Below are 13,315 nucleotides of genomic sequence, written 5' to 3'. Positions count from 1 at the left end.
CAAAAAAGGAAGTATTGTATTTGCGAAAAAAATTTCACTTAAAAATCGGCATTAATTTCTATTTTGCTCACCCCCGAATGAATATTGAGTTTTTTTTTCAACCCGACCACACGTGGATATATGCCTAAGCACATATAGACACCCAAAGTATCCATTTTGATGATTCCCGAGTTAATTACGAGGAGTTTTCTCGTGATGTCTGTATGTGCGTATCTCGCATAACTCAAAAACGGCAAGTCCTAGCAAGTTGAAATTTGGTACGTAGACTTCTAGTGGGGTCTAGTTGTGCACCTCCCCTTTTGGTTGCATTCAGATGTTTCAAAGAGGGTCTTTTACACCTTTTTGGGGTAAAATCATTGTTAATTTCAATGCAACTCAAGTGGTGTTATAATTTGGCAAACGCTTGGCATTATGTCGCCAAGCTTTTGGTGGCCAACTTGGCGTTTTTTTTCCTTCTCTAATATGGTTTTAATTTGGCCATATTTAGAGAGTTTTCAATTGAATGACATTAAAACTGCCAATATTGGGAACATTTATCTGTATAAAATGTTTTCTTTGCTTCGGTTTGCATCAAACTTGGGGTGAAAATATTTAAAGTGTTTATTTGCTTACTCTGAGGCACTATTGTCATTAAATTGGAGTAATAGGAAGTCATGTGATGTGGAAGTCATCAGCTATTTTTTTCTTTATATTTGATTTTTCAGTTTCATTTTGCTGGCAAAATCAATTTCTATTTGAAATTGCAATTTTATTACACTTAAATTTCTTTGATATGATTTTGTTTCATAATAAATTTAATATACGTTATTAAAGCTGTGAAACATTAACTACCAAGAAAAATTTCATAAGCAAGGAAGTTCTAGTTCCTTCAACTAACAAGTCCTTTTTAATAAAAATAATGAATGAGATATGTACTTGCATACAAAAGTTTATTTAACATACAAAAATAGTTCCAGAAATGTAACATTATAAAATATAAGTAGAAAAATATAAACATTAATTAACACATACAACAGAGCATATCTCATAATGGAATTTTTCCCGCATAACAATACTTGCACCTAAAACAAAATTTCTCAAAAATTGAACTTCTACCGTCCTTGCCGCAGTTTGCTAGCCACCTTTTCATTAAAAAATTTCTTCAAAAATAATCTGAAAGGGAAAAGATATGTAAGATAACCAACATGTAAAAAATGAGGAGTGCTAGAAGAAAACACCTTAGTACTCTATTTTCAGGGTTTGTGTTTATAGAGCATAAGTATTACACAATTTTAAAGCATATTTTCAAATTATTTTAATATATTTTTGCAAATGTTATTGTACAACAGACGTGCCCAACTTATGGCTCTGTTAACGTGTGGCCTGTTATGTTCAACGTTTCACTTCGAAAACTATGTTCTGAGCAGGGCTGCAGAGTCGGAAAGAAAATGGCCGACTCCGGCCCCGACTCCTGGATTTTGAAACGCCCGACTCCGACTCTGAATTTTTTTTAATTTTTTTAATTGTATTTTTTTAACTCCCTCTCTCCATTCAAGGGAAGGGGGAAAACCTCTTAACACAGATTGAAATATTAATTCCTTTTTATGAAAATTTCGCATTTTGTGTTTTATTGTAAACCCAAGACGCCATACAACGTTAGAAATTCAATTTAAAAATCAAACTTTCCAATAGTTACGAGTTAAAAAGTGAGATGACTTAAAAATCCCTTTTAAAAATTTTAAAAAGGATTATCTGTAATTTTCCCCCCTTTAATGTTTAACAAACAGATATTGATCAAATCGTGTGCTTTCAATTTTTGAAAGCTGTAACTTGAGAGAAAAAAAACCTTTTTTTCTAAATCCAAGTTCTTGAGAGGGGGTGGTTTGCCCCGGGTGACATCCATCTAGTAGATGACACCCAAAGTTAATTTCAGAGTTTATAAAAAATATAAATACTTTAATTCTGAAAATTTTCACGAATATATTTTAAATTATATTTCATCAAAAAAATTTCAACGAAAATAGGGCACATATACGTCAGGAGCTAATTTTACATAAAACGCAGCGGTATACAAATTTGTACGAATAGTTTTTACTATACCTATATTTCTTCTTCGCTAAATTTTTAATTTAAATTTTATTGGCTGCTTTAGAATTAACCTAAATATGAAGATTTTAAGATTAACTGCAATTCTTGAGTGTTGTAATCAAGAAATCATTTACTTATTTTGTTCCATACTTTTTAGTGAGAACCAAGCTTACAGAAATAGTCTTAATAAAGGAAAAAACATTAGATTATTTCATCGAATCTTTTGGATTCGTGCTTTCGCGCCAGAACTTCTTTGAATTTGCCGATCACACTTAAACGTTTCAACCTTAGCTACGGGTGTCGACTTACTAATTTGTTACGTTTCTTTTACTATTTTATAAGTGAGATCGAACAAAACACTATATTTCATTTTTATTTGAAAGTGATTACTTGAAAATGTTAGGCAACAAAACCGTTTGCTGACAGTTGCTATTAGTTAAGTTAAAAAGCAAGCAAACTAGGGGACGGCTACAGAAAGTTCGGTAAGCATTCAAGCTAGCTAATTGCCATAATGGCAGTTATTTTCTCATTAGTATCTTTTTATACATGTAATCGAACCAATTGGTAATCAGTTTTTAAAAAATGCAAGGAGAGTCAGTGAAAAGGAAAGAAAAAAAGAAGGTCGGAGTCGGCATGTTTTCTAACGACTCCGACTCCTTTATCCCAAAATCAGTCCGACTCCGACTCCACAGCCCTGGTTCTGAGACCTTCCAAAACAACAGATTATCTTCATTTGGTATTAAGCATCATTGTAGCAAATTTGGAACCAAATGGCCAGAAACTGATTTCTACAAAGAACAGATGGGAACTTTGTATCAATAAAGCATGCACATAATAAAGGCAAGCAGTTCTTGGTTTGTAATTTCCCTCCTTTTTCTGTGTTTTCCCATGTTATCTGCTAAAAACAAACATATTTAAATTTTATATGTGTTCTGGTCCACGAGAGTTCTCTCAATGTGTGGTGCGGCCCATGGTTAAAAAAAGATTTCGCACTGTTGTAAAATTTCAAATACAGTAAAACCTGTGTACAATGATACTATTGGGACCTAAAAGATAGTTATAGACAGGTTATTGTTATACAGTTCGATTATTCATGACACTTTGCTGGGACTAAGGAAAACACTTTATAGACAGGTTTATTGTTATAGACAGTATTGTTATACACAGGTTTCACTGTACCAGGATTTCTCCACTGTGAAAAGTATTTAATGCTCTTTTTTTCATTGAAAGAATATTTTTTTTTTTTTCATTACTAGGATGGGTGCACCAGTTTTTAGTTTCATATTCACACTAGAAATATTAAGAATACCAAGTACACTAACTCCAAAGCTTATTTCATAAGCTGCAGTGTTCTTTTCTGTTTCTTGTTTTTTGTTTCACATGACTTGTGTGATCAGTGCATAAGGATGTATCTGAGTTTCTGTGAAAAATGCTGTTTTGTTAGTGCCCACTATTCAGTCTTTCTCTTCTTAATTTGCTCCCATTATGCACAAGCAATATTTTTGCACATTTATAGTCATTATGAAACTTTTTCTATCAAGGTAACATTAAATTAAATATGAACACTTTTTTTTTTTTTTTTTTTTGTAATTTATATGCATCAGTACTAGAATAATAGTCAAGCCAGGATTGGAACAGAAATTTCTGTTTTTGCTAGTTGGGGCTATGGTTATAACCAAAATTGAATTCACTTTATTGAACAGCATTTAGCAGTAATTTTTCTACTTTATGCGTCCATTCTATCCTACAGTTAAGAACTTTGATATGGTTATTGGGTAACTTTCAGTGTAACATTGCAAGAAGTATTCAAATTTTAATTTATAACCTACTATTTTGAAATATTATAAAAGAAAACAAAATTTACAATGCTTTTTTGAAATACAAGAAAAAAGAAAAAGACAACTTTTTCTCCAATCCTTTATTCGGGGGGGGGGGGGGGGAGAGTCCTGTCTGCAGAGAAACCTTCACATCTTATTTCATTGAAAACTGCCTTTTAATGGTATACAGCCAAACCTGTTAATTCTATGGTCCCACTGCATCTGGATTACAATATTCATTTTGTCAAGGATTTCTCGAAATTTCAGTATTCACCATTACTTCAAGCGAAAGAATTTTCTAGGAGGTATCATTTGACTGCAAAATTATTCTCCACTAAGGCACTTGTAAGAGGAGCTTTAGGTTGACTAGAAAAAACACTGCAGTGGGGAAATACTGACTTTGAAACTGTAAAAAACTAACTACAGAGTTCCCAATCACTATGGGGAAATAAAATTCCTTGACTTTTCCAGAAGAAATTCCCTGAAACTTCATATTTGGTTTTTGACTTTGAAATTATCAGTATGATTCTAAAAATTATGATTTCCATTGAAACATAAGCAAAAACAAACTATTAAGCATTTTAATATCAGAAATTTAATGCTTCTTTTCTAAGAAATGGAAAATCTTTGGGTAAAAACTCTCTTTACCTGAGAATATGTATATACATTCTGGCATCAACACTGGCTAAGAAGATAACCTACTAATTGTTGCAGTTGATGATGTAAGATATAATTTTTTTTTCCAGGTCTGTTTTCATAATTTTCTAGGTTTTTGACAAAATTGATGATTTTTCTCAACTTTTTTGATAAAAAAAAAGTTTTTGACAATTCCAGGGTTTCAAAGGTTCTCCCTGACCCATGGCAACCCTGTTATTAATCTGACTGAAATTGGTCTCACCAGATACCACATTTGCTTTTGATGTAAATAGTAGGAATAGACTGTGACCAATCTAGTGGCGCAGCCAGAAAATTTTTCTGGCAGGGGTTTTCAAAATTGAAAATTGTTGCTTTCTTTTCCATTTATTAACAATGCGTAATTATTCAATATCGAAGAATTTCGACAGATTAGTAATTATTCATTCAAAGTAACTGCTTAAAAACAATTAATAATTCATATTGATATCACTATGAAACGAAGAAAGTGGGAAAATGCACAGAATATTTATTATTAGTTTTACTTTAATCTTATATCCTTTTTTTTGTGTGTGCTTTTCGCGAGATCATCTAAAACCTCCTCCTCAAATACACTCATGTCTTTATGAATGTCAAATACTAGCTAATAACGGTTTCGATCTTTCGATGAGAATTGGTTAAGAGCCTCAAAAATGCGATGCAGAAGGCTTCCTCTCTCTAGATGTCCCTAAAAAGGATTTGTGCAGAGATGGAAGTGTTGAGGAACCATGATACCCTGTAGAGCTTTATTGACATTTTTTTAGCTATCTTATACCAGGGCAGGCGCGGATTCACGGGAGGGGAACTGGGGGAACGTTCCCCCTCCAAAATCCCAAGTGTACCTAAAATTTTTCAGAATAGAATACAGGAAAAATCCTCCGTTTTTTAAAACTTGAATATGAAGAAAGTGACCAGGAAAAACGAAAAGAGAACTGTAAAAGCGGATTCAAAGAGGGGATAACTGCGAGAAGTTCTCCCATCCCCATCTCCCTTAAAAAAAAAAAAAAAAAAAAAAAAAAAAAAAAAAAATCCCAATAGTACCTAAAACTGTTCAGAAAACAGAGTACAGGAAAAAATTTCCGTTTTTTAGAACGTGAACTAAGGAACCAGGAAAAGCAATTAGACAACAGCAGAAGTGGATCCACGGAGGGGAGCAGAGGGAATGCTCCCCCCCCCCCGAAATCTCAGAAATACCTAAAAATTTTCACAACAGAGTACAGCAAAATTATTCTGTTCTTTAGAACTTGAGCTTGAAGAAAGGCACAAGGAAAGTGAAGAGAGAATTGCAAAAGCGGATCCCAGGAGGGGAACTGGGGAATGTTCCCCTTTTCCTTCAAAAAAATCCCAAATGATCCTAAGACTGTTCAGAAAACAGAGTATAGGATTTTTTTTGTTTTTTTGTTTTTTAGAACTTGACGAAATGCTTCCGGAAAAGCGATTAGACAATAACGGTAGCGGATCCTCGGAACAGAACTGGAGAAATGTTCCCCTCCCTCAAAAAATCCCACGTGTACCTAAAATTTTTTAAAACAAGAGTGGAGTAAAATTTTTCATTTGTTTTCCAGTACTAATCTTTTAAAGAAGTCTTTTTGAACACAAACCTGTTTAAACTGTCTTTTGTATTTATTTGGTGTAGAGTATCATTATATGCAAAGCTTCCACAATTTAGTGGCACAACCAGAGGGGGGGGGGACCGCCACAGAGGGCAGATTAGAATGTTTTTAAAAACATTTATTATAATTAAAGAGAAGAATAGAACGTACCTGAGGAAAACGAAATTATTTTAATAAGAGGGGGAAAATATCGCGAAAATAATCTAAATTTCTTCGGTTTAAAAATAAGAAAGTCTTCATAATGCTATGCTCTGGAAGTATCCTTTCCTCCCCCAAAACCTTTTAAGCGCTCCTCAAATTTCATTTTCAGGTCTTCAATTTCGAAAAATTTCCAGGAGAGGACTACCTAACACCTCGCATTCTGAAAATGTCGAGAGTCGTTTAATATTGCTTTTTTGGAGCTTCAAATTTGAAAAATAGCCTTACCCTTAACGTTACTGAATATGGTCTACAATCACGTTTTTAAGACGACAATTACGAAAATTTCCAGACAAGGGCCCGAATGCTCTCGTTGGAAATCTAAAAATGAAAAAAATTACAATTTCGAAAAATCTAAGAGGGAGGAGAGCGTTTAAATCCTTCGTCACTAATATTGCTGAAAAACTTCGTTTTCTAAGACATCAGTTTCGAAATATTTTTTGGGAAGAGCCCCAGAACTCCACTGTTCGTAACATCATCAAAGTTTGTCTGTAACTGCGTTTTTGGAACTTCAATTTCGAAATATCGGGCGGAGGGGTGATCGATTTAGATCTATTATACAAAAAAAAAAATCTATCGGGGTAAGCCCCAAAAAGTCCCATTTCTTACCTTACAGTCAACAACTATCGCTTTTTAAAACTTCAATTTCTAAAATTTTTTATCGAAGATCCCCCCCCCCCCGAACCTTTTCTCCCCGTGTAACCTCATCAGAGATCGCGTAGAACTGTTCTTAGTACTACAATTTCAAAATTTTTCCGGGAGAGAACCCCTGGACCCCCCTACCAGTTGGTGAACATTTTAAGATTAAAATATAAAAACAACAATACAAATACAATGGGCAAAACGGTTTTTTAATATATTTTTTGAGAGCTTTACTTGCAGAATTTGTAATGCACAATTTTTTTTTTTTATAAGACGCAGAGGATAAGTTGTATAGCTCAATTTTCATGGTTATTTTCTAAACATAATATCATGTACCCCCCACCCCATAAACATAAATTGCTGAAAAAGTTCCCCTCCCAAATTCATGGTTTGGATCCGCCACTGTACCAGGGGGGACGTGGGTTGCTCATCATGAAATACAACTTTTACGTTTAAGAATTGAAAAGTAATTTCTGACTGCTTCTCGATCATTAAAAGCAGAAAGATATTTTGTTGAAACCTATTCCGCTTAGAAAAGCTCAAATACTCTGCTTTTTTCCCTTGATTTTAACGGAGGAAATGAATGTGCTTGTGTTCTGGGAGGGGTTTTAACCCCAAAACCCCTCTGTGGCTGCGCCACCGAACGAATCCAAAATTTAAACCCAAAAATAGCTACTAGATTAAAAATATAAACTGATAAAACTTACGTCCGGTAAATGGAAGGTATATACTGTGAGCAATAAAAAAGGGTAAGTAAAGGCTGCTGGCTAATCCAACACTCATCTAGTTTGTTCGAGATTGCAGTGAAGGTTAAACGACTACAGCGTTCAGTCTTCATTTTCCTGTCTGTAGGTTGTTGTGTGTGGTCATAAACCTGTAAAGGAAAAAGGACAAGAATAAATCCTTTAATATAAAATAATTTATTAATAGATAAAGGTTGAAGATGCAGTCTTTCTAGACGCGGCAGTTTCGATACACAAACTAAAAAAAGAAATGAAGCAGTAAGTTTCCACCTCAAAGCCAGGGTTAAGGCAGAACTACATGCAGTTTACCAGAAAGCCTGGTTATCCCATCCTGAAACTACAGTTTTGTTCCTATTAGAACTCCTCGGTCAGGAATAGTGAATAACCGAGCTGAAGGCAGATGTCATCTCATTGAAGCTGAGAGTGCCAACAAACTGGTAGATAGAGTGAATCCATCTCACCAGCGAGTGTCCGCAGCATGCTGCGGTTAGACTCGTGAATTGAAGGCAAAGCTGGGGTATTAAGCAGTAAGTTACCACTCCAAAGCCAGGGACATTTTCAGAATTGTAATTTACCAGAATTTTTTGAGATAAATTCACTTTATCTACCAGTTTCTTGGCACTCTCAGCTTCAATGAGATACATCTGCCTCCAGCTCGGTTAGGCACTATTCCTGACTGAGGAGTTCTAATAAGAACGAAACTGCAGTCTCAGGATGGGATAACCAGGCTGCCTGGTAAATTGCATGTAAAGGAGAAATGTCAAACAAAAAGCTTATTGCTCAAGAAAATGGGTCCTTGACTATATAATACAGGTTAAAAACTAAATAGCTCTGTGCCAAATCGGGCGAAGATCTGACAAAAAACTGGATTTGCATACGGGAAAACCCCCAGTGGAAGTATTTCCCCTCCATAAGGTGACAAAAATGACTCCGTAAGGTACCCTTTGAATTCCTGAGTATCAAAGGACCTCTTTGCCAAATTTGACAAAAATCAGACTTAAACTGTGGATTTGGGTAAGGAACACATCCACAAATGAATTTCCATTTTTATGCTGTATATATTAAATTTAATTATTCATAGACATTATAAATTCAGGGTGTCCATAATCAAGCAACCCTACTTTAAAGTTGTCTAGTAGCTGAACTATTGCTGTGAAATTAACGAAATTTTGTGCACGTCATAATGAAGGGATGGCAATTTGTTTAGTATACAGTGAATACTAATTTTAAATAAGTATGACTACCAGAGAGCGTTTTTAATGATTTTAGCTTTGGGGACATTTAAAACATCTCGCAAATTGTGACAATCCTAGAACTTGACCTGACTTTAAGTACTACATATCACGACATATTCGTAGCATTTCTCAAAGCATACTGAGGCCAACTGTAGATTATTATACCTCACAATTCCAGAAGGTAGAGGAAAAGGATAGCCATCATGTTGAATATGTTTTGATGCAAGATTCATTTTCAATTTATCATAAATGTGTAACTCATAAAAATGCGCCATCTGGTGGCAAAATTTTGAAACATTTTGTTATTGGCCCAAACAAATTCCCATCATGGGTGCCCATATGCAAAATTGTAAGGGGGGAGGGGGCTCAGATGTTTTCCCCGTGGTTTAGCAGGGTATTTTCCCCACGAAAAGATTTCAATACAGATTAGAGATACAGTAGAAGACCGTTATAATGCCGACTTGTATAACGCAATTCTCTATAAACCGCACTACTTTTCAGAAATAAACAATAGGTTTTGAAGTTTAAAAAATCCCTCTGTTTTGCTTTACAAACATAAAAATTGTTTGGCAAATTAAATTTTGAAAGATTTTCACCTTTCCATCTTACTTCAAAGCTTTTAAGTTGAAAATTAGTACTCATAGTAAACAGAAAATACCAGATGGTTCTTGAAAATGCAGCTGTTATGGAAACCATTAAACTAGCAGAAGTGCAGGATTTTGATTGTGAAACATATTTATTTGTGAATAACTAATTGTAATATTGGTGCTTTAATACTCATTGCAGATAAAACTTATTCTGAAGTGCTAATATATAGATATATTCTGAATATTAGTTTCAAAATTTGAAATGATCTATATAACGCAAAAACCTGTATAACGCAAAAGCTTTGGTCCCAAGCTGTGCGTTATAACAGTCTTCTACTGTATTAAAATTTGACATTTTTAATAACTTATTCATTAATGGCTGGAGAAGAAATGTTTTTACATGCAAAAAGTACTGAAAGCAAGGAAGTTTTAATTTCTAAGGGGTAGATTGAGCCCCCACTTGTCCCCCTCCTTCTATATAGGTACCCATGATTCCCATCCCTTCATTATGTTGTAGACAAAATTTCTGGGGGGGGGAGGAGTTCTGAGCAATAGTTTTGTGGCTAGACAACTTTAAAGCAGGGTCGTTTATTAATGGACATCCTATATACAAGCATAATAAAAACATGTTTGATTCAGCTCCAAATCAATTTAGCACTATGAGACTTTACATCTGGGATACAAAACTAACATTTTAAAGCAGGTAGGGAGTAATTATGTTGGAGTACTAGCTAGTGCAAGACAAAAGGATTGTTAAAAATAATAAAGCAAGCTATTTTGACTTACTTCTCCGAGCTTAGAAGTAACACATCTATCTGTGAGGCGAGAGAAAACTGGTCCGGGACAAACCAAAGTAACATCAATATTCTTTTGGCACATTTCGGTTCGAAGACACTCAAAATAGCCCTAAATAAATGTTTGATTGAATAAGAAAAACTTAATACCAAAAGTGATGAACCTTTCAAACAACCCTTTTGGAAACATAAATAAATAAATAGAAATACGATTTCAAAAGCACTTATTTTCTGAAGAATTGAAAAAAATATAGTATTTACAAAATTACTTTTTGTTGTATTAAATTAACAGAATTATGAAGTATTCTAAATGCAGAAATACTAATAACAATCAAAAGCAAAAAGTCCTTTTTTTTTGATAAAAATAATTTAATTTTTTAAATTTAAATCTGTTTTTCAACAAATCAATATAATATACAAACAAGTTGACAATAATTGAAAGTGTCTTCTAATGTGCAACTTTATTTCAGAATCTTAAAATAATTTACAAAAAAACAAATACTAAAATAAATTGCAATATAATTTCACTTTAGAAAAAAAAAACTTTGTTAATATGAGACATTTATTGTCATTAGAGACATTATTGAGATAATTTTGTGGTGGGTTTAAGAAAAAAATCCCAGAAGTAATAGAAATGCATGGATAATTTCTGTCTACACTAGAAATGGTTACTTCTAGTGACCTAGAAGTGACGTTTACTTATCAATAAATAAATAAATAATTAAAATAAACAAATGAATAAATAAGAATGCAGTAAATGACATCGTTAAACAAGATTAAAAGAGCTTCGGATAATCAAGGTTTCACAGCAAAACAGGTCTTACTTTAAAACGAAAATTTATACTATGAACCTCTGAATGAAACTCTTATTTTCTCTTGCTCTTTATTAAGAGAAAAAATAAGTTAATTAACCTTCTTCATAAATACATCTAAATTCAGCAGCAGTAATGTAAGACAGACAGACAAAAGCTGGGTGTCTATAGGTATAACAAGCAAATGGAAATTCAAAATAGAACTATAATAGTCTCGAAAATCAGAGTCTCATAAGTCAAAGGTCCCGTTAAATTTGAGGTGCTTTATTTATGTATTAAGATACATTTTGCAATGGCTAAGAATTGATTTGCCTTGAAATCTGAAAATTGTGATCTTTTACCATTGTGAAACTTCCTTAGCTGCACACAATAAAGAAATAAAAAGGGTAGAGGTAGATGTTAACATCACTTGCTAAGTGGCATGATGTATTTATGGACGACTAGCAGTTAGATTCGTTAAGAGTTGCCTTAAAGATAATAATTTGATGCAAAAAGAAAAAGATTTAAAATTAACCTTTTTTTGCCAGTAAGAACAAATAAACAGCCCTTTTGGAATAAAAATGGGGAAGTGTACAACTGAGTTCCCTATGAGTTGTATATATGAAATTTTAAACTTCTATGACAAAACTGTTTTGTGTACTCCATATATGCAAATATTTGCACACACTGAGATGCAAATGTTACCACAAACGTAATCAAAATGGATTCGTGAACTGAAAATCAAAAGGTATTTTTTGGTTGCCTACAAGTTAACAAACATAAATCCGTTCAGGCATCAGAAAAAAGGCTAATCAAATACCTTTACCGATAGTTCAAATGGAAAATTTATGCTAAAATTTGAGTCATAAATTTTTTTGTAAAGATAATAACTTCATTTTTATTGTACAAAGAAGTAAAAGATACATGTCTTTACATACGTAGTCTGAAAAGCTGTAAAATAATAATCACTAAATTTTCCGGTTTGTTTGAGTGGCATGAGCACTGATTACTTTTGATTTTTGACACTGTACTGTATCTAAGTTTTTGCAACTAAATAACAAAAAAAAAATTATGTTTTTACAATTTTTTATTTCTTATATAAGCATATAAAACTTGAAAAGTAGGTGTTAAAAAATATATCTACTTACATGTAAAGCATGCTTGGAACCAGTATATGCAGAAGAAAATGGAGCCCCTAAAATTAAATTCATTAAATATTATTTCAACATTTCAAATTAGAACTCAACTCTTAATTAAATTCAAATAAAAAATATTAATTTTTTTAGCTACCGAATATCAATTGTTTCTTTTCCGTGGAACACAGATATCTGGCTTTCGATTTGCTTTCAGTAATGTTTTTAGAATGCTACTTCAAAACAGTAAACCCTAAGTATATTAAATGCATTATTTCTTTGAAAGCGTTTTATACTCATTAAAAAAATTGCTTAAGTCTTTTCACATTTAAACTCTTGTGTATTTCAGTAACATTGCAGATAAAATTAAAAAAATAAAACATTATATTAATTTGCACAATACTGGTAAGGAGGATATAATAAGCAGTAATACTTATTACTATACCAGTTATTGAAACTTAAAAAGCATTGCTACCTTGCAAGCATTTTCGTAAAAAGATAAGTTAACTTTTTTTTTCAAAATTTTTATTTGTGCAATACTTGCACAAAAAACTTTAATAATAGGTATATTTATAAGTAAATTTCAGCCAAATTACCATCCCTCCTTCAAGATATTTCCGTCAAGAGAAAGCAATCGTAAAGAATTCCAGGCAAAGCGGGATGATCTAAATTCTGAACAGTTAGTATTACAAATTGATTTTTCAAAAAAAAAAATTCCTACAAAGAACAAAATGAAATCCAGGCAGCTTACTGGAACCATGGACATACATTCATGGCAGTTATCATAAAAGATGATCAAAAGTAAACAAAATCTTATGCACTTGCATTAGACTACCTTGAACATGATAAATATGGCGTGACTGTTTTCCTTAGAAAAATAATAAAGGATTTTAAGCTGACTACAGACTTTTTTTTCATTTCATATTTTTTGCGATGGAGCCACCAGTCACTTCAAATAGCATTTTAATCAATGCAACTTGACATATTTTTGCCATGACTTTCAAATCCGTGAAGTCGAACTGC

The 13,315-nt window shown here is 33.0% G+C and overlaps 1 protein-coding gene across 1 annotated transcript in view; it reads right to left on the bottom strand.

Moving 5' to 3' along the window:
* Positions 1-928: 928 nt before the first annotated feature.
* The window catches only part of LOC129222357 (dehydrogenase/reductase SDR family member 7-like), a 37,275-nt gene continuing 24,888 nt past the window's right edge, over positions 929-13,315 (bottom strand). The window contains exons 5-8 of the mRNA XM_054856853.1: positions 12,308-12,354; positions 10,361-10,480; positions 7,717-7,883; positions 929-1,152 (exon numbers count right to left, since the gene is read on the bottom strand). Coding sequence (XP_054712828.1) covers positions 1,092-1,152; positions 7,717-7,883; positions 10,361-10,480; positions 12,308-12,354 — 395 coding nt within the window. The 3' untranslated portion in view covers positions 929-1,091. The remainder of the gene's footprint in view (positions 1,153-7,716; positions 7,884-10,360; positions 10,481-12,307; positions 12,355-13,315) is intronic.

The sequence above is a fragment of the Uloborus diversus genome, chromosome 5 (genome assembly GCF_026930045.1).
Source record: "Uloborus diversus isolate 005 chromosome 5, Udiv.v.3.1, whole genome shotgun sequence".
NCBI lineage: Eukaryota > Metazoa > Arthropoda > Arachnida > Araneae > Uloboridae > Uloborus > Uloborus diversus.
Note: the sequence above shows the minus strand (reverse complement) of the source record. Positions and strands in the feature narration are given on the sequence as shown.